A 24015-nucleotide genomic window follows, 5' to 3' on the forward strand; every position below is an offset into this window, starting at 1 on the left:
CCACTCAAAACCAAAATAAACAGTGTTCCAACCAATCACCGATAGGGGCGGGTTTTGTGAGGTTTTGCGCTCGTGCACGGCTGGACGCGAAGTCGGAGCAAAACCCGCCCCTGTCGGTGTCAGAGTGTTTTGCTAAATATATGCACTATATTACATGTTTATTATATTTTTACACGTATCATTCAAATAGTATAACATTATTATTATAAAAAAACGCATTATATTAATTTGAGTTGTTCATTTAAACCTCTAATAATAATACCAGCTGACATGGCTCCCTGATGTTCACAGCATTAGTTGAGAGATTAGCTCCTTAGCAAAATTAACATGTAGCTACTGTACCTGATATTTATCCAAATTAATCAATATTGAATCAAGATCGCAAGCTTATGAATTGAAATCTTGAATTTTGTGTCAAGCACTAATAAAAACAGTAGCCTACCAGTTATTTTACAATGTAAACAACTAAACTTAATAAAATTGTTTAGTTACCAAATGTTTTAACAATCACAATACAAATTATTATGATGCAAGTCCTAAATCCATAATTCTTACTCGATGCTAAACTTGGTAAATTGGCATCCCTGTACATGTAAATCATACAGACATTGAGTTATCTCTCAGACAACTCAATCCAGATCAGATACACACATGTGTTTGAAGAACTGCGGAGTTGCTCATCCCATGTTTTTGCATGTGTGTGTCTAGAGTGTCGTGCAGATCATCAAGCCTGCAGTGCTGGATCCTGGTCCGTTCCTGATGCGCCATCTTCTGAAGGACATGGAGCAGCTGAGCAGAGCTCTGGGTAAAGGAGTGGATGATACGGTCAGTACTGTCCATTTGACCATCCACAGTCTACTGGAGCCCCATCCGACCAGCCAGTGTAAGAGCCCACACAACATTTGACACATGCCATATTGAGCTCTTGCTTCAGAAATTCAAGAAATGTAACATTTTGTTATTCTAAACAGGGCCTGTTCTTTATGATCAAAACCTTTCCACTAAAGATGCAAGAAATGCTTGGGAAACTGCCATGGATACTGATGTCATCGCACATCAGCTGAAGGTAAACAACATGCCATCTTTTAGTAAGTCATAGCACCCAGAATGAACAATGCAACTTAAAGTTCTTTTTTTCTTGGTTAATTTAGCTGTGTTTATCATGCTTGATTTTTATTTCCATCATTTTTTTTCTTTTGTCTAAAACTAGTTGACAAATTTATTGAGAATAAAAAATAAGCTTTTTTCTTTGTTGACTAGTTTGATCACATAACATAAAGCAGAAGCTGTGTGGGCGATTCAGAGCCGTTTCATTAATGACCTCATTAGTCGAGTACTTCTAATGACCGCTAGATTAGCTGATTATTTGAAATGATTATTAGTTGAAGCTCTGCTTTCCATTATTTGATTTTTCTTTTTCTCTCAGGTTTTGGAGCATCAGCTAAAGGAAGTGAACGCGTTCGTCAGGGAAGATGAGCGAGTGTCTTCCAATCCGGTGATGAAGTTGACATTTGGGGAACCAGGGCTTTTCCTGCGTTCTCTGCCAAAGAAATCCCTCATCCATAATTCATCCATCTGGAGCTGCCGGAAGAAGGTCTCGATGTTGAGTCTGACACACATTGTGGAGCAGAACAACGGCCGGGACACTTTGCCTGTGTTCTGGAGGTTCCTTCAACGGGTAAGATATCCATCAACCAGAGTGTTTCTCTCTCTGTTGAACAACCAGAGACTACAGCTACTTCCTAGATGGATTGTTTATGTTGTGTAGCCAGACTTTTGGCTATTAGCAGTAGGGTCGCAACAGATTGCAGTTGATCCGTGATCCGTACAGACCCGACGGTTCGGCACGCATGTGATTCGCGGATTAATTGCTGAGTTTAGCCATTACAGAGTGAAAGTTTATCATTTGCACGTGTTTTTTCTTGACAATTTACACATTGAAGCGATTTTAAACCATTCAAGCACAAGAAGAGGTGAAAGAGAACTCAACTAGCAGTGTTATCTGAGCGTACAGTCGTACACACCCAAAGCGCACACACACACACACAAATTCCTCTTTCACATCTCCTTGTACTTTAAGAGACTCATACACACAAAACTATGTTAAAATGCCCATCTCGGCAAGTATTCTCGTAAAAGCAGTCGGTTATGTCTTAAGTGAATGTGAAAAGTTGAGAAAGAAATCGGTTGTGTATCATTATATTTGGATCCGTTTATTAGGTCTTAAAGTGACAGCAGCCTATAAATATCTGCTGCTGTCTGAGTCATTCATGTCAATCAAACAACAAAACACATCTTTTACAAAGCAGGGTTCCAGACTGCGACCATTTTTTTAGAATGTGCGAGTTAAAATGTTATGTGGTCGCATTTGTGCGAGTGGACGCTTGAGCAACAGAACGCCGTTGTATCAGCTGCTGCAGTCCGTAACTTATGTTCAAAATGAACGAGTAGGCTACATCATGAATCCATTTTCCAAACAGTGTTTTTGACTTATTCTGAATCACTACGGTACGCCTATAATAAGTGTTTATATTCGGACTATTTTATCCCGGGCTCGGCTCGGCTGCGGAGTAGCCCAGTGCCTGCGTGACTCGCCATAGACATTAACGGAGAGAAGTTCCGTTTACAATGTTCTTCCGCAAGACACGTGCAGTTTATTTATTGATGAACGTAGATGTCACGCGCATTGCACACTGATGGTGAAACGCGCCAATTACGAATTCACGAATTAAGGCATATAAAAATGGTCTCACGAAACACAAAGCCCCTTCCTCCTGTATACGTCTTTTCAGCGGTTATACTTTCCTCTGTCGAGCGATTACTCTCATGATCGCTCGACAGAGGAAAAGGAAATTATTATAAAATGCAGAAGGTAAGGAGTGTGAGATTTCTGCTTTTTGTTAGAACTATAAACTTTGATAACGAAAAATCTGTATCAGTTTATTATAATACTCTAATCTTTTAAAATGTAATGCATACATTTGAATGTTTAATGATTTTTAAAAGATAGAAAGATGATAATAGACAGATAGATAGATAGATATATGATTCAAATGTAAATAGATAGATTGTATATAATTCAAATGTAAAATGCTTAAAATTACAGATTAAAATTACTGTCCAAAATCCATGAAAATCCTGAAATTGGCAATGATAATTAATATATTAGGTATTTCTGCTGCAACCCAGAAAGCCTTTGCTAGCCTTTGTCCATTAAAACCACTATTCATCAGCATGCATTGATTGCATGGCATGTAGCAAAAAAAAAAAGAAAAGAAAAAAAGGTGCGACCAAATCATATGCTGGTGCGACCAACTGAGAAAGTTGGTACCACCAGTGCGACCAGTGGAAAAGTTAGTCTGGAGCCCTGCAAAGATTAATCTATATGTAATTTATACAGTGAAAGCTACAGTGTTATTTTACATTTAATGATTACATTTCGGTACCTGAATACTGTTAGACATTACATTATTTGTAACTTCGTTATGTTGTATTTATCTATACTTGTAATTTGTGTATTTGTTCTTATGTTATTACTGACTGTTCACAGAATCTGCCCTCCTTAAGGTTTTTAATGATGTTTTATAGATAGCAGTTGATTCTGGAAAGGTAGTTATCCTTATTTTACTCTGTCTCACATCCGCCTTTGAGTCTACTATTTTATTATGGTATTTTATTGCGCCGTTTTGAAGATGTTGGCATTAAGGGAACCGCCTTAGACTGGTTTAAATCATACTTGAAGGAAAGATCATTTTTGGTTTGCATTGGAAATTTGCATTCTACATCATCTAATTTACATTGTGGTGTGCCACAGGGTTCCATACTTGGGCCTATTTTATTTTCTTTATACATGTGCCCTTTGGGCAATCGTAAATACAATATTATGTATCATTGAAACACAGATGACACTCAGTTATATATTTCAATAGATCCGAAAGGCTCTCAATCTTTTGATGCACTTGTATCGGCTTTGGTTTTAGATAAACAGGTCACTAGTGTTGTTAAGGCTGGTTTTTATCAACTCAGAGTCAGAACTATTTCTAAGCTGAAACCAATTCTCTCCTTTAAGGACCTGGAGACTGTTAGTCATGCATTCACTGTTAGTCACGCATCACATATTAATTACTGTAATTCTTTATATGCATCTCACAGGGTCAATTATCTCGTCTACAGTTTGACTCGTACAAAGAAGAGAGAGAGAATTACTCCGTTTTGGTTTCTTTACACTGGCTTGCCGGTAAAATTCAGGATTGAGTTTTATGGTTTTTAAAGCGTTGCATGGTATTGCCCCAAAATATATTGTTGACCTTTTGATACCTTATCAAAACACAAGAAATATGAGATCTTCTAGTCAAATGATTCTTTGTTCCTAAAACTAGATTAAAGTCCAAAGCTTATGCACATTAAATCTTCCCCATCTGTGGATGCTCTTAAGTCTAGTTTGAAGTCGCATCTTTTTAGTATGGCTTTAAGAGCTGATTGAGTGAGCAGGATTTAATTTGGTTTGTGTGACTGTATGTAATGGCTTTTGTTGTATTATCTACGCTGGAAGCACTTTGGTCAACGGCAGTTTTAAATGTGCTATAGAAATAAAATGTGTATTGTATGTTAACCAACTGTTTATTTTAGGAAGCAGAGCTTCGGCTGGTGAGGTTCCTGCCCGACATCTTGGCTCTCCAGAGGGATTTGGTAAAGAGGTTTCAGAACGTGACAGACCTGACCTACAGCACCATAGGAGAGTTCCTGCACAGCCAGAGAGCAGGTACTGCCCATATCACACATTAAAGAGATCATTTGCCATCGGGTCAGTGTGGGTCATTCATGATTGAGTTACGATAAATGAATTGTTAATTATTTCAGGAAGCTTGCTGATGGTTGATTTACCCATTTCAGCTCAAATGTGCTGAGCAATCATGCAAGCATATGCCATTTCTCTAGAAATATAATTACGTTCATTGCAAACACAGTGATAGTGCCATGTTTTCATTCAACAGCTTCCTTCTCGGCCTGGTATGAAAAGCGCATAAAAATCTTTTTGTCAACATGGAACCAAATCAGGGTGTCTCTGGCTACCACAGGTGAGTGCCACTACTTAACAGTGACAAGAATACAACTGTGAACCCTTTGAAAAGAACAGGATTTCTGCATTGACTACTCATAAAATGTGTTCTGATCTTCATCCAAGTCACAATTGTAGACAAACACAATCTGACCCAAAAAGGTGTACTTTTTCAAAATTGTATTGAAGACACTGAGAGATCATTGACAGAGCAGACTGGATAAAGTAAGTGAACCTCTGTGTTATGAGTTATGACTTCTCCAAAAGCTAAATGGAGTCAATTAAGGAGATGAGATTGGAAGTGCCCTTTAAATTAAAGGCACAAAATCATTAAAAATGCTTTAAAGACATGCACAAAGCTGGACAAGGCTACAAAAGCATTGCTTAAGACCTGGCTGTTTATGAATCCACGGTTAGATACCCTGTCTACAAATATAGAAAATTCTGAACTGAGTTTTTATTTCCAGACAGTCTAGACTGATTTTTCCACAATACACTGTGAGTGATTACTTAATATATTCAGTAAAAAATGTGAAAAGGACAGTTGTTTGTACGTTATTAGTCAGATTGTCATAGTCTATAATTGTGACATGGATTTCTGAATGAGGTCTGATTTCAAATTGCCCCTGTTTTAACCACCGTAAAGTAATTCATGGACACAGATGTGTTTTATTGTAATGTTTTATTGTGTGTGTCAGGAGAGCTGAAGCTGCCGGCTGACTACACTCAGGAGGATCTGGGTCTGGACGCTGACCTGCAGGTTTTGCTGCCTCAGAGACACGGTCTGGGCCTGTGCTCCACTGCGCTCGTCAGCTACCTCATCACGCTTCACAATGACCTGGTGTACGCGGTGGAGAAACACACCGGAGAGGAGTCTGGGTAAGAGCTTCAGCCGCTGTTCCGTGGCATTCTGGGGTTACTGCTCACGTAGGGTTATTGAAACCCATAACCCAAGTTTTAATCTTCATGGCGCAACTCTTCCTATAACGTTAGATATGGGAGATATTTAAAATCATGTGGCTTGTGGATTATAACTATTACTTTTCTGAATGATCGCACTTACGATTTCCACCTAGCATGTATATGAGGGAAAAAAACCACAGACTTGCTGGTCTAGACCAGTGTTATTTAAATGGCTGACTGCGATATATCATATTGATATCAGTTTCTCCCATCTGGACCGCAGGACATAACTGCGCCATTTTACCGTTTCTATGGATTAAAGTGAGCAGTAACAGAGTGGTTCACACCACAAGCACTCAGGGTTGATTATGGTAATGATCTTTCGAAGCTATATCTATAATATTTTTGTGTAGAGCCAAAAGTGGTTAATTCAAGCCCTTTCCGCTCCATACACATTGCTTTCTCCCAATAAAGACGATAAAGCAACACATTAAGACCTGCAGTTATTTTCACAACAGTAGCAGAAACACGGTGAGCAGCAAAACTGATACTTTCTCTAAAACACTGCAGAAAACAAGAATGCAGCTAATACAATTATTTGTATCTGTCATACAGATGACTCTGACCGTTTAACTAACTAACTAAACCAAGGTAATGTGTGGCATCTTTAGATGTTTTTTTCATACATTTAGCATTATTAATCGACATATGAAGAGCATTTCATAATAAACAATGTTAGATTTTGGAAAATTATTTAGAGATGGCAAGAAAAACTTTTAAATTACTAGTTAACTTTGTTTTGTCCTCATGATGAAAGTTGATTATTAGATTATGTACGTTGTTTGTTTTTAATAGTTTATTACTTTGAGCAAAATCTAAAAATGGTCCATACTTGAATGCCGGGGACACACTTAACGACTAGCTGAGACTGAACTGAACACACTTACAGACTTTTTAACGACTGCAGCAGATTTTAAACACCGTCTGAGAGCAACTGTCTCTGACTCAGCGTGTTTGGGCATGATCAGTCGTAAGTAAAATAAATACATAAAAAAATAGCCTGTTTAAACATCTGATCTAACCTTTTTATATTCATATCCGGTTGGGAGAAATATTTACTTTTTTTGGTAAAAATTCTTAGACATCACTGGGCTCTTTGGGCCCAAGATGCTCATCTCTGATGACTATTTTGAGTGTTTAGGTTTTTTGTTTTCTTTTACAAAGTACTACTATTGCCTCGATGGAAAAGTAACTAAAAAAGTGTTGTCCGGACAATAAGTAGGAAAGTAGGAGATATAGAGACCGGACCTCTTTGAACTTAAATTGAATACCCCTGGTTAGACAATATTAGTGGTGTGCTCTTTTGACTTGGGCTAGTAAACAACCACCCAGAACATCCTTGCGACCACATTGCAACACACACACATAAAAGCATGCGGATCTCTGTCTGAACCTTTGCCCTGTCAGAGCTAGCAGTTAAAGTTTTCCCCGTTTCTCCAGCTCATCCTCTGCCCTGTTTCTTCCAGTTACACGGTGAGCCCAGCGGACCTGACGGATCTGCACGTGATCCGCTACGAGTACGAGCGAGACCTGCTGCCGCTGGTGCTGTCCCACTGCCAGTACAGCATGGAGCGCGGGCAGGAGACCCTGCTGGAGTACGACCTGCCCCAGATCCAGCAGCAGATCCTGACCCGCTTCCTACAGGGCAAACCACACATCACCATTAATGTATGTCACTGCACCACTGACACACATCACCATTAAAGGGATACTTCACCTCTGGAAAGATGAGTGTGTATTTGAAATGGGTATTTATGTAGAAGAAATGTGAGATTATTTTTGAATTTGGAGCTTTCTAGACTGAGAAAAGCCAGAAAATGTATTTTTGGCTTATGTGGATGAAAGACAACAACTCCCAGAATGCACTTGCTTCGCTGCCCTAGGAGGCCACGCTTACCGGTAACAGAGCGCAGTAGTTAAACAACAAGTCTAGGCTACTAGTGAGTCTCCGTGATGAGTCTGCCCGGGATTTCGAGATCGCCCAAAATGTCCGGGATTCGGCTTTTGCGTTCTACAGTCGCCATTCATTATGTTTACTGTGGCGAGCAGTACGAGGCTGGGGCCGCGGGAGAACGGCGCGAGGCCGGTGGCGTGATTACCAATGAGCGACACCTGTGAGACGCACCGGTCTCGTATCTCTCATGGAGGAGCGGGAATTTTCTTAGCAATGTTAAAACGCACATCAACTGATCACTTGTTTAGCGTTCATGTAAACACTACATTCAGATTCACCAATCGGAATGAATTCAGTTCGATTGAAACAAAAGGTGTGCATGTAAACAATGAATGGCGACTGCAGAAAGCAAAAGCTGAATCCAGAAAATTTGGTAAGATCTCGACCGCCAGACATGTCCGGGAAAAAGAGGATGGTAACCCCTACTACTCAGCTTTCTCCTACTAAGTTACTCGGGTTTCTCCACAGAACAAGAGCCTGCTAGCTTAGCTTCCAAAAAAGATTGCTGACACTATGTGTACATTCTGTAAGTGAGATCCCACCCTCTATGGGCGGGTTGAGAACATGCGGGACAGCCCCTACTACTGACTGTAGTCTTTAGCCTCTGGCCAAAATACATAAATCTCTCGTCTCAGGGGGATATGAGGGTGGAAATCACGGTAATTTGAAAATACTACAGGTTTTCTACTAATACTAAGCTTAATGCTAAATACTGAAGTATCCTTTTAATATACGTCACTGCACCACTGACTCACATCACCATTAATGTACGTCACTGCACCACTGACACACATCACCATTAATGTACGTCACTGCACCACTGACACACATCACCATTAATGTACGTCACTGCACCACTGACACACATCACCATTAATGTACGACACTGCACCACTGACACACATCACCATTAATGTACGACACTGCACCACTGACACACATCACCATTAATGTACGACACTGCACCACTGACACACATCACCATTAATGTACACACATCACCATTAATGTACGTCACTGCACCACTGACACACATCACCATTAATGTACGACACTGCACCACTGACACACATCACCATTAATGTACGACACTGCACCACTGACACACATCACCATTAATGTACGACACTGCACCACTGACACACATCACCATTAATGTACGACACTGCACCACTGACTCACATCACCATTAATGTACGTCACTGCACCACTGACACACATCACCATTAATGTACGACACTGCACCACTGACTCACATCACCATTAATGTACGACACTGCACCACTGACTCACATCACCATTAATGTACGTCACTGCACCACTGACACACATCACCATTAATGTACGTCACTGCACCACTGACACACATAACCATTAATGTACGTCACTGCACCACTGACACACATCACCATTAATGTACGTCACTGCACCACTGACACACATCACCATTAATGTACGACACTGCACCACTGACACACATCACCATTAATGTACGACACTGCACCACTGACTCACATCACCATTAATGTACGTCACTACACCACTGACTCACATCACCATTAATGTACGTCACTGCACCACTGACTCACATCACCATTAATGTACGTCACTACACCACTGACTCACATCACCATTAATGTACGTCACTGCACCACTGACACACATCACCATTAATGTGCGTCACTGCACCACTGACACACATCACCATTAATGTGCGTCACTGCACCACTGACACACATCACCATTAATGTACGACACTGCACCACTGACTCACATCACCATTAATGTACGTCACTGCACCACTGACACACATCACCATTAATGTACGTCACTGCACCACTGACACACATCACCATTAATGTACGACACTGCACCACTGACACACATCACCATTAATGTACGACACTGCACCACTGACACACATCACCATTAATGTACGACACTGCACCACTGACACACATCACCATTAATGTACGTCACTGCACCACTGACACACATCACCATTAATGTACGTCACTGCACCACTGACTCACATCACCATTAATGTACGTCACTGCATCCCTGACTCACATCACCATTAATGTACGTCACTGCACCACTGACACACATCACCATTAATGTACGTCACTGCACCACTGACACACATCACCATTAATGTACGTCACTGCACCACTGACACACATCACCATTAATGTACGACACTGCACCACTGACTCACATCACCATTAATGTACGTCACTGCACCACTGACTCACATCACCATTAATGTACGTCACTGCACCACTGACACACATCACCATTAATGTACGTCACTGCACCACTGACACACATAACCATTAATGTACGTCACTGCACCACTGACACACATCACCATTAATGTACGTCACTGCACCACTGACACACATCACCATTAATGTACGTCACTGCACCACTGACTCACATCACCATTAATGTACGTCACTGCACCACTGACTCACATCACCATTAATGTACGTCACTGCACCACTGACACACATCACCATTAATGTACGTCACTGCACCACTGACACACATCACCATTAATGTACGACACTGCACCACTGACACACATCACCATTAATGTACGTCACTGCACCACTGACTCACATCACCATTAATGTACGTCACTACACCACTGACTCACATCACCATTAATGTACGTCACTGCACCACTGACACACATCACCATTAATGTGCGTCACTGCACCACTGACACACATCACCATTAATGTGCGTCACTGCACCACTGACACACATCACCATTAATGTACGACACTGCACCACTGACTCACATCACCATTAATGTACGTCACTGCACCACTGACACACATCACCATTAATGTACGTCACTGCACCACTGACACACATCACCATTAATGTACGACACTGCACCACTGACACACATCACCATTAATGTACGACACTGCACCACTGACACACATCACCATTAATGTACGACACTGCACCACTGACACACATCACCATTAATGTACGTCACTGCACCACTGACACACATCACCATTAATGTACGTCACTGCACCACTGACTCACATCACCATTAATGTACGTCACTGCATCCCTGACTCACATCACCATTAATGTACGTCACTGCACCACTGACACACATCACCATTAATGTACGTCACTGCACCACTGACACACATCACCATTAATGTACGTCACTGCACCACTGACACACATCACCATTAATGTACGACACTGCACCACTGACTCACATCACCATTAATGTACGTCACTGCACCACTGACTCACATCACCATTAATGTACGTCACTGCACCACTGACACACATCACCATTAATGTACGTCACTGCACCACTGACACACATAACCATTAATGTACGTCACTGCACCACTGACACACATCACCATTAATGTACGTCACTGCACCACTGACACACATCACCATTAATGTACGTCACTGCACCACTGACTCACATCACCATTAATGTACGTCACTGCACCACTGACTCACATCACCATTAATGTACGTCACTGCACCACTGACACACATCACCATTAATGTACGACACTGCACCACTGACTCACATCACCATTAATGTACGTCACTGCACCACTGACACACATCACCATTAATGTACGTCACTGCACCACTGACTCACATCACCATTAATGTACGACACTGCACCACTGACACACATCACCATTAATGTACGACACTGCACCACTGACTCACATCACCATTAATGTACGACACTGCACCACTGACTCACATCACCATTAATGTACGTCACTGCACCACTGACACACATCACCATTAATGTACGTCACTGCACCACTGACTCACATCACCATTAATGTACGACACTGCACCACTGACTCACATCACCATTAATGTACGACACTGCACCACTGACACACATCACCATTAATGTACGTCACTGCACCACTGACACACATCACCATTAATGTACGTCACTGCACCACTGACTCACATCACCATTAATGTACGTCACTGCACCACTGACACACATCACCATTAATGTACGACACTGCACCACTGACACACATCACCATTAATGTACGTCACTGCACCACTGACACACATCACCATTAATGTACGACACTGCACCACTGACACACATCACCATTAATGTACGTCACTGCACCACTGACTCACATCACCATTAATGTACGTCACTACACCACTGACTCACATCACCATTAATGTACGTCACTGCACCACTGACACACATCACCATTAATGTGCGTCACTGCACCACTGACACACATCACCATTAATGTACGTCACTGCACCACTGACACACATCACCATTAATGTACGACACTGCACCACTGACTCACATCACCATTAATGTACGTCACTGCACCACTGACACACATCACCATTAATGTACGTCACTGCACCACTGACACACATCACCATTAATGTACGACACTGCACCACTGACACACATCACCATTAATGTACGACACTGCACCACTGACACACATCACCATTAATGTACGACACTGCACCACTGACACACATCACCATTAATGTACGTCACTGCACCACTGACACACATCACCATTAATGTACGTCACTGCACCACTGACTCACATCACCATTAATGTACGTCACTGCATCCCTGACTCACATCACCATTAATGTACGTCACTGCACCACTGACACACATCACCATTAATGTACGTCACTGCACCACTGACACACATCACCATTAATGTACGTCACTGCACCACTGACACACATCACCATTAATGTACGACACTGCACCACTGACTCACATCACCATTAATGTACGTCACTGCACCACTGACACACATCACCATTAATGTACGTCACTGCACCACTGACTCACATCACCATTAATGTACGACACTGCACCACTGACACACATCACCATTAATGTACGACACTGCACCACTGACTCACATCACCATTAATGTACGACACTGCACCACTGACTCACATCACCATTAATGTACGTCACTGCACCACTGACACACATCACCATTAATGTACGTCACTGCACCACTGACTCACATCACCATTAATGTACGACACTGCACCACTGACTCAAATCACCATTAATGTACGACACTGCACCACTGACACACATCACCATTAATGTACGTCACTGCACCACTGACACACATCACCATTAATGTACGTCACTGCACCACTGACTCACATCACCATTAATGTACGTCACTGCACCACTGACACACATCACCATTAATGTACGACACTGCACCACTGACACACATCACCATTAATGTACGTCACTGCACCACTGACTCACATCACCATTAATGTACGTCACTGCACCACTGACTCACATCACCATTAATGTACGTCACTGCACCACTGACTCACATCACCATTAATGTACGTCACTGCACCACTGACTCACATCACCATTAATGTACGTCACTGCACCACTGACACACATCACCATTAATGTACGACACTGCACCACTGACACACATCACCATTAATGTACGTCACTGCACCACTGACACACATCACCATTAATGTACGTCACTGCACCACTGACACACATCACCATTAATGTACGTCACTGCACCACTGACTCACATCACCATTAATGTACGACACTGCACCACTGACTCACATCACCATTAATGTACGTCACTGCACCACTGACACACATCACCATTAATGTACGACACTGCACCACTGACACACATCACCATTAATGTACGTCACTGCACCACTGACACACATCACCATTAATGTACGTCACTGCACCACTGACTCACATCACCATTAATGTACGTCACTGCACCACTGACACACATCACCATTAATGTACGACACTGCACCAATGACACACATCACCATTAATGTACGTCACTGCACCACTGACACACATCACCATTAATGTACGTCACTGCACCACTGACACACATCACCATTAATGTACGTCACTGCACCACTGACACACATCACCATTAATGTACGTCACTGCACCACTGACTCACATCACCATTAATGTACGTCACTGCACCACTGACACACATCACCATTAATGTACGACACTGCACCACTGACTCACATCACCATTATTGTACGACACTGCACCACTGACACACATCACCATTAATGTACGACACTGCACCACTGACACACATCACCATTAATGTACGACACTGCACCACTGACACACATCACCATTAATGTACGTCACTGCACCACTGACACACATCACCATTAATGTACGACACTGCACCACTGACTCACATCACCATTAATGTACGTCACTGCACCACTGACACACATCACCATTAATGTACGACACTGCACCACTGACTCACATCACCATTATTGTACGTCACTGCACCACTGACACACATCACCATTAATGTACGTCACTGCACCACTGACTCACATCACCATTAATGTACGACACTGCACCACTGACACACATCACCATTAATGTACGACACTGCACCACTGACTCACATCACCATTAATGTACGACACTGCACCACTGACTCACATCACCATTAATGTACGTCACTGCACCACTGACACACATCACCATTAATGTACGTCACTGCACCACTGACTCACATCACCATTAATGTACGTCACTGCACCACTGACTCACATCACCATTAATGTACGTCACTGCACCACTGACACACATCACCATTAATGTACGTCACTGCACCACTGACACACATCACCATTAATGTACGTCACTGCACCACTGACACACATCACCATTAATGTACGACACTACACCACTGACTCACATCACCATTAATGTACGTCACTGCACCACTGACTTACATCACCATTAATGTACGTCACTGCACCACTGACTCACATCACCATTAATGTACGTCAGTGCACCACTGACACACATCACCATTAATGTACGACACTGCACCACTGACTCACATCACCATTAATGTACGACACTGCACCACTGACACACATCACCATTAATGTACGTCACTGCACCACTGACTCACATCACCATTAATGTACGTCACTGCACCACTGACACACATCACCATTAATGTACGACACTGCACCACTGACACACATCACCATTAATGTACGTCACTGCACCACTGACTCACATCACCATTAATGTACGTCACTGCACCACTGACACACATCACCATTAATGTACGTCACTGCACCACTGACACACATCACCATTAATGTACGTCACTGCACCACTGACTCACATCACCATTAATGTACGTCACTGCACCACTGACTCACATCACCATTAATGTACGACACTGCACCACTGACACACATCACCATTAATGTACGTCACTGCACCACTGACACACATCACCATTAATGTACGACACTGCACCACTGACACACATCACCATTAATGTACGACACTGCACCACTGACACACATCACCATTAATGTACGTCACTGCACCACTGACACACATCACCATTAATGTACGTCACTGCACCACTGACACACATCACCATTAATGTACGTCACTGCACCACTGACACACATCACCATTAATGTACGTCACTGCACCACTGACACACATCACCATTAATGTACGTCACTGCACCACTGACACACATCACCATTAATGTACGACACTGCACCACTGACACACATCACCATTAATGTACGACACTGCACCACTGACACACATCACCATTAATGTACGACACTGCACCACTGACACACATCACCATTAATGTACGTCACTGCAGCACTGACTCACATCACCATTAATGTACGACACTGCACCACTGACACACATCACCATTAATGTACGTCACTGCACCACTGACACACATCACCATTAATGTACGTCACTGCACCACTGACTCACATCACCATTAATGTACGTCACTGCACCACTGACTCACATCACCATTAATGTACGTCACTGCACCACTGACACACATCACCATTAATGTACGTCACTGCACCACTGACACACATCACCATTAATGTACGTCACTGCACCACTGACACACATCACCATTAATGTACGACACTGCACCACTGACACACATCACCATTAATGTACGACACTGCACCACTGACACACATCACCATTAATGTACGTCACTGCACCACTGACACACATCACCATTAATGTACGACACTGCACCACTGACACACATCACCATTAATGTACGACACTGCACCACTGACACACATCACCATTAATGTACGTCACTGCAGCACTGACTCACATCACCATTAATGTACGACACTGCACCACTGACACACATCACCATTAATGTACGACACTGCACCACTGACTCACATCACCATTAATGTACGTCACTGCACCACTGACTCACATCACCATTAATGTACGTCACTGCACCACTGACACACATCACCATTAATGTACGACACTGCACCACTGACACACATCACCATTAATGTACGTCACTGCACCACTGACACACATCACCATTAATGTACGACACTGCACCACTCACATCACCATTAATGTACGTCACTGCACCACTGACACACATCACCATTAATGTACGACACTGCACCACTGACACACATCACCATTAATGTACGTCACTGCACCACTGACTCACATCACCATTAATGCAGTTATTGTGGAGTTCTGCAGAGTAGATCTATTAGAAAAGTTGTATTTGCTGATTTTTTTTATTCTCGTTTTGTTTTTCAGGGGATTCCGACATTGGTGAACAGACAGGACAGAAATTATGAGATCATATTGAAAGATGTGAAGGGCAAAGTTCAACAAGTAAGTTACATTATTTGTTTTAGCATGATACAGGTTTAATCTGTATCTTATTGAATGCTGGATTCTGATTGGTTGACGGACGTTCTAACGTGTGCGATAGAGTGCAATATCACCCATTTTCAGCAATGCTGGCTTGGTTCCGGAAGTATTTTTTCCATTCATTTCTCCCATAGGGATTTTTTAAAAAGTCTTCTTTTCACGCATTATCAGCCATGAACCAAGACAAGCCTATTTTAAGAGCGTAGAGAGATCACTTCGATTATGTCATTCGCAGTGATTCATGGGAGTGGTCGGAGCTAATGATATCTTTTGCAGCTTGTTTTGACTATGATTCGTGAAAAGTTTTATTCCTTATTGTGTACATATATTGCACATACATATTCCCATATAAATGTGAATGTATGGTCACACATGTATATACACACACATTCACGGAATGAGATACAACAGATTTCTAGTTCCTAGCATGCTTTGCTTCTGACTGTTAAAGGAGAGCAAATGTTAAAATTAAGTGTTATTTAATGTGTATTGCTCAATATTAATATAGGGGGAGATCTGATAGTGTTTAATGTTCTATTATTTTGGAATTTAACAGGTTTTCTGGTATGTGTGAGTTTTTGGGGTCATTGTGCTGACGAGTAGAGCCTGTGGTTCGGTTGACGATTGGCCGAACACCATTAAGAGTATAAGCTTTATTGTGAAAATGCTCTTAATTAACATTTCTGTTGTTTAAATGCGCCTTTCAAACTGTATATTTAATGAAATCAGTGTTCCACTGCAGAGATATATTTGTGAGATGTCCTCACGCGGTGTTGTGTTGTGTGTGGCAGGAGCCGTTGCAGCCGCTGACGCAGCACGACCTGGTGAAGGATCTGCAGTCCTACAGTGACGTGTGTGAGGCGCTGTCCACCGTCCAGCTGGCCCTGGGGTTCCTCGCCATGACCGGGGCCGACCCACACATGCAGCTGAGCTCCTATCTCAAAGAGGTGCTGCAGATGACGGACCACATGGGCTCACACATCTACAAGGTTGGTCATGAACACACACTTTCTTTATTATTGGACTGCGCTGAGCTGCGTTTCCCAAAAGCATAAGTTGATCGTAGAACTATTGCCACCAATGGTCTCCACAATGGTCTAAAGTGTAACGATACCCTCATTCGATACATCTCACGATACTGAACTCACGATACGGTATTATTGCGATAATCCAAGACATATCATATCAGACATATCATATCAAAGGCTAGCAAGAAATGTTCTGTTGATTAAAATGCTAAATTTGGTTTTACATTGTGTGTGTAAATGAATAGGCTTGGACTTGGTGCTGAAACCCAAAGCACAGGACAATAGAGACACCAGAATAACAATATTCATTAATTCTGAAGCTGAAAACAGAATTATTTTAGATGAATATGCTTGCACTCTTTCACTGACTAGATATATATATTTAAAATAATGTAGGACACTTTTTACTGGTAACATCAGACATTTGGAATTATCAGGACCCACAAATATTCCCCCATTGTATTATTATGCATTATATTCAACATTATATAGTAGTTTAATGTAGTACTGACACTAAAACTCTGAAAACGTGCATTTTTTTTCTCACAGTAATTTTTATTTTGGGTGAACTATACACAATATGTATCGTGGATAGTGACAATATGTATTGTTGCATTTTTGTATTGCGATATATTGTGTCACCCCTAGTCTCTCCGATCAACTTACGATGCTGTTGGGAAACGCAGCCCAGAGCAGTGCTGTTTCTAGGATTTGGGATGCACATAAATTTTGCCTACCGGAAATTTGCAGCCAAAACAGCTATTTTCAGTTTTGGGCCGAAATGGTTTTTGAAGGCCAAACAGATGTTTAATTAGATGCTGAACATAGTCAAAATGTGTCATAAGAGATGCGATATTTCGTGCACAACGTGGATAAGCCACAGCAGTTAAACATGCCAGCTGTGTGGACACTAGCTCTGGATTGTTTAGCTCTCGATTTTAAACGATAACCATATGGTTTTTTAAATCTAAAGTCTTTTAGTCTCTGCTGACGAGTGAACAAAACTTCACTAAATATTTGGAGTGTGCCTGCTAATAATCACAAAAACCTTTAAATTTCATAATGAAATCGACAGAGCATAAACAATAAATGTTGTGGTAACACTTTACAATTTGGTTCGTTAGTTAACATTAGTTACCATTAACTAATAATGAGCTGCACGTATACAGCATTTATTAATCTTTGTTAATGTTAATTTCAACATTTACTAATACTTTATTAAAATCTTGTTAACATTAGTTAATGCACTGTGAACTAACATGAACAAACAATGAACAGCTGTATTTTTTATCAACTAATATTAACAAAGATGAACAAATACAGTAATAAATGTATTGTTCATCTTAGTTAATACATTAACTACTGTTAACTAATGAAACCTTATTGTAAACATCCTCACAGCAGTGTTTACTCGTTTTTATGAAATTCAACTAATTGACGACTCTGACCCAATCCCTAATCTGTGTGTGTGTGTGTGTGTGTGTGCAGGCATTGAGCAGGTGCAGTCTGAAACACTGTGTGGCGCTGTGGCAGCTGCTCAGCTCTCTGAAATCTGAGACCATGATTCGTCTGAAGAGGGTGAGACACGCAACACACTAAACCGTATTCTGCTTCGAGTGTGTGTGAGAATGACTTTCTTCATCTGCACTTCAGGACCCGTTTGTGGGAATCAGCAAAGAGTACAAGCATCCTCTGCAGGAGGAACACAAGACCCTGCTCACGAGTTTCTTCACCAAGTCCAGCGCTGACGCCTTCCTGTTGGAGATGCACGAGTTCCTGCTCCTGGTCCTGAAGAGCCCGAAGGCCCCGGACACCTTCAAGGCTGACTGGGGGTGAGACCTGGCGACGGGATAACAGTCGCTCTGATTTTCTTCTGATGTGCAGAACTAATGAGTTTTTTGGAGAGGGTTCAGTTTTGCCTCAGTTCATGATTTACATATAATTCCTAAATTACAGGTGTATATAAATACATATAAATGTCAAAACTTTTCATTCCTATTTGAGAGATCTGACCAAATCTGTCAAGTGTTCTGAAAAAGTGGATAACTGTATTTTTGTATTTATTTATTCATGAAGCTGTTTCATGTCCTGTTTGGTAAACCCTGTTTGACATAAAGACAGCGACCCGGAGCGCACCGCATTAAATCTACTACATCAGGGAAACTCAAATGATTTATTTTCTCATGTAACGCAAGCAATCAAACCAACATTATGACCAACATTATGACGTAATTACTCAATATAGCCTACTAGCCGAGACTCTTCTTTATGTGTACAGATGTGGCGTAATGACTCAATATAGTCTACTAGCCGAGACTCTTCTTTATGTGTACAGATGTGACGTAATGACTCAATATAGCCTACTAGCCGAGACTCTTCTTTATGTGTACAGATGTGACGTAATGACTCAATATAGCCTACTAGCCGAGACTCTTCTTTATGTGTACAGATGTGGCGTAATGACTCAATATAGTCTACTAGCCGAGACTCTTCTTTATGTGTACAGATGTGACGTAATGACTCAATATAGCCTACTAGCCGAGACTCTTCTTTATGTGTACAGATGTGACGTAATGACTCAATATAGCCTACTAGCCGAGACTCTTCTTTATGTGTACAGATGTGGCGTAATGACTCAATATAGTCTACTAGCCGAGACTCTTCTTTATGTGTACAGATGTGACGTAATGACTCAATATAGCCTACTAGCTGAGACTCTTCTTTATGTGTACAGATGTGACGTAATGACTCAATATAGTCTACTAGCCGAGACTCTTCTTTATGTGTACAGATGTGACGTAATGACCCAATATAGTCTACTAGCCGAGACTCTTCTTCATGTGTACAGATGTGACGTAATGACTCAATATAGTCTACTAGCCGAGACTCTTCTTTATGTGTACAGATGTGACGTAATGACTCAATATAGTCTACTAGCCGAGACTCTTCTTTATGTGTACAGATGTGACGTAATGACTCAATATAGCCTACTAGCCGAGACTCTTCTTTATGTGTACAGATGTGACGTAATGACTCAATATAGCCTACTAGCCGAGACTCTTCTTTATGTGTACAGATGTGACGTAATGACTCAATATAGTCTACTAGCCGAGACTCTTCTTTATGTGTACAGATGTGGCGTAATGACTCAATATAGCCTACTAGCCGAGACTCTTCTTTATGTGTACAGATGTGACGTAATGACTCAATATAGTCTACTAGCCGAGACTCTTCTTTATGTGTACAGATGTGACGTAATGACTCAATATAGTCTACTAGCCGAGACTCTTCTTTATGTGTACAGATGTGACGTAATGACTCAATATAGTCTACTAGCCGAGACTCTTCTTTATGTGTACAGATGTGGCGTAATGACTCAATATAGCCTACTAGCCGAGACTCTTCTTTATGTGTACAGATGTGACGTAATGACTCAAAATAGTCTACTAGCCGAGACTCTTCTTTATGTGTACAGATGTGACGTAATGACTCAATATAGTCTACTAGCCGAGACTCTTCTTTATGTGTACAGATATGACGTAATGACTCAATATGTCCTACTAGCCGAGACTCTTCTATATGTGTACAGATGTGACGTAATGACTCAATATAGTCTACTAGCCGAGACTCTTCTTTATGTGTACAGATGTGACGTAATGACTCAATATAGTCTACTAGCCGAGACTCTTCTTTATGTGTACAGATGTGACGTAATGACTCAATATAGCCTACTAGCCGAGACTCTTCTTTATGTGTACAGATGTGGCGTAATGACTCAATATAGCCTACTAGCCGAGACTCTTCTTTATGTGTACAGATGTGACGTAATGACTCAATATAGTCTACTAGCCGAGACTCTTCTTTATGTGTACAGATGTGACGTAATGACTAGGGGTGTGACGGTTATTATATAACCGTGAGACCGACGGTTATAGTTGAACACCGTCATTAGAACTCTATAACCGCCAAAACCGTGCTATTAAAATATTTTTTACAAACATTTTTTATCATAGAGAATGTTTAATTACTAATATCAGCTTAAGAGGGAAACGGAGGCTGCTACTGCTGGAGATGATTCGGGAGAGGTCTGTCTGTACTTTACCGATCAGAGCGCGCGCTGACACGGAGTAAAGCCTTGTTTATACTCGACGCGTCCGCACGAGCGCGAAGGTGAGCGCGGCAAAAATGACGCGTTCGGTCGGTGCGCAAGACCGGCAAGACCCCATTTGGCTTGGCTGTGTGCACGGCTTTTTTTGTAACAGCGCGCGCGGCGCCGCGTCCGAGGATGACCGACTTCAAGCCGAATCTGCCCGAGCATGCACGTCTCACCGCACCGGCACGCAGTTTGCGCGTCCAAATTGCAAAGTTCATTCCAAAGTTTTTTCGTTAAGGTTTTGTTTACTGTGTGTGATTTATTTAAAACAAAGCACGTTCATTGCAACGTTTGTTTGTTTGTTTGTTTGTTTGTTTGTTAAGGATTTGTTTACTGTGTGATACATTTAATGGAAATGTATCAAAACCACGACGACGGTTATGTTACGAACCGTCACATTTGACTCACGTCATAACCGTCATCACCAATTCTGAAACCGGCACACCCCTAGTAATGACTCAATATAGTCTACTAGCCGAGACTCTTCTTTATGTGTACAGATGTGACGTAATGACTCAATATAGTCTACTAGCCGAGACTCTTCTTTATGTGTACAGATGTGACGTAATGACTCAATATAGCCTACTAGCCGAGACTCTTCTTTATGTGTACAGATGTGACGTAATGACTCAATATAGTCTCAATATAGAAAGGTTCAAACAACAATCACCAATGACAACAGATTCACCCGCTGCAAAATGCAAAAGACTTCGTTCGGACTTCGGAGTGGCTACAGAAAAAAAGAGACTGCAACCGGACCCATGCGAAAACATGGATACATATCAGAAGGACATTACATGTAGTCGCGCAATGCTGACGTTGTTAACATTAACAATTTGAGAACAAAGTATAATTTGCACGGTTTTGCGTGATATGATAAGCGATTGTTAGATTTAATCAGTGCGATTTACTGCAATGTCAGAACCAGAACACAAGTGGATGTTACTTACTTGTTCAGATGACATTTTCCGGTGAAAATTATTATGTTGAATTCGTATGCTGTGATTCTTAATGCCAGTATCCACACCGGCGCGGTGACTGACAGCCGCACACTCTCCTCAAACACTGTGTTCATCCGCGCTGTGCCGTGTCGAGGGTGTCGAAGTACAACTCACGTAAAGATGATAATTCCGCTAATAATTGCAATTGCAGATTTCGAACAGAGACGGCGACAAAGAGGAAAAACTGCGGACTGCAGCTTTAAATTACTAAATTGACATACAGTTTGGTGGGGAATATGGGGAAATATTCATATTCTACAGGAAACCTGGTTAACTTGTGCTCTAAAGCTCTTGCTGAACTGATGTAAATCTGTACTAACTCCGTGATGTGTGTGTCTGCAGTCTGAAAGACACGGTTGTGTCCTACATGGAGCGCAAAGATCTGGACATTCCTCCTGAGGTGGACGAGTTCTTCCCTGAAAAGATCCTGCTCTCGCAGTACACCGACACGTGGAAGTTCTCGGTCCATGTCAGACAAGAACGACACCAAAGATGAAGAGCTCCTGTTGTCTTACCTAATCACTCGTATCAGGGAAAGATTCGGTTTCATTTACAAATGCCATACTCATTACAGACTTTCCAAAACTGTGCCTTTTATGCACCTGAGTTACAGTGTATGAGGTTCAGTGTTCTGCTGTATATTTACTCGTTCATATACAGCTCTGTGTACTGTCATATTATTCGCTCTGTCAAAGTAGTCTTTGATCTTTTGATTTTGATTGTAATAAGTTGTGATGTACTTGCTTAAAATCTTTTCAAAGTTCAAAACAATCATGAATCCATTGATAAACTTGTGCTGTAACTTTTTTCTTCCAGGTTTGGGAAGTTGCTAACAATTGTATTACCATTCCTTCTTTATTTGTATACTTGCATATAGACTGATTTAAGGATGTGAACTCGTTTGAGATGTAAACTGCACGCATGAGCCCAGAACCGGACGCTCTTATGTCCTCACCAACCTCCTGTTTTTTTGCACTTTATCTTGTTCTCTGCTGAAAACAATGTTTCTGTGTACCAACACATATGCTGG

At 41.7% G+C, this 24015-nt stretch overlaps 1 protein-coding gene across 1 annotated transcript in view; it reads left to right on the forward strand.

The window, feature by feature from the left end:
• The window catches only part of rnf213a (ring finger protein 213a), a 118472-nt gene extending 94787 nt beyond the window's left edge, over positions 1 to 23685 (forward strand). Inside the window, exons 58-69 of the mRNA XM_056249969.1 lie at positions 709 to 883; positions 972 to 1066; positions 1427 to 1678; positions 4630 to 4762; positions 4995 to 5078; positions 5758 to 5938; positions 7489 to 7690; positions 16687 to 16764; positions 17595 to 17792; positions 19320 to 19409; positions 19485 to 19663; positions 23328 to 23685. Coding sequence (XP_056105944.1) covers positions 709 to 883; positions 972 to 1066; positions 1427 to 1678; positions 4630 to 4762; positions 4995 to 5078; positions 5758 to 5938; positions 7489 to 7690; positions 16687 to 16764; positions 17595 to 17792; positions 19320 to 19409; positions 19485 to 19663; positions 23328 to 23481 — 1821 coding nt within the window. The 3' untranslated portion in view covers positions 23482 to 23685. The remainder of the gene's footprint in view (positions 1 to 708; positions 884 to 971; positions 1067 to 1426; positions 1679 to 4629; positions 4763 to 4994; positions 5079 to 5757; positions 5939 to 7488; positions 7691 to 16686; positions 16765 to 17594; positions 17793 to 19319; positions 19410 to 19484; positions 19664 to 23327) is intronic.
• The last annotated feature ends 330 nt before the right edge of the window (positions 23686 to 24015 follow it).

This window comes from Rhinichthys klamathensis, unplaced genomic scaffold, assembly GCF_029890125.1.
Source record: "Rhinichthys klamathensis goyatoka isolate OS25496 unplaced genomic scaffold, OSU_Roscu_1.1 h1tg000065l_1, whole genome shotgun sequence".
NCBI lineage: Eukaryota > Metazoa > Chordata > Actinopteri > Cypriniformes > Leuciscidae > Rhinichthys > Rhinichthys klamathensis.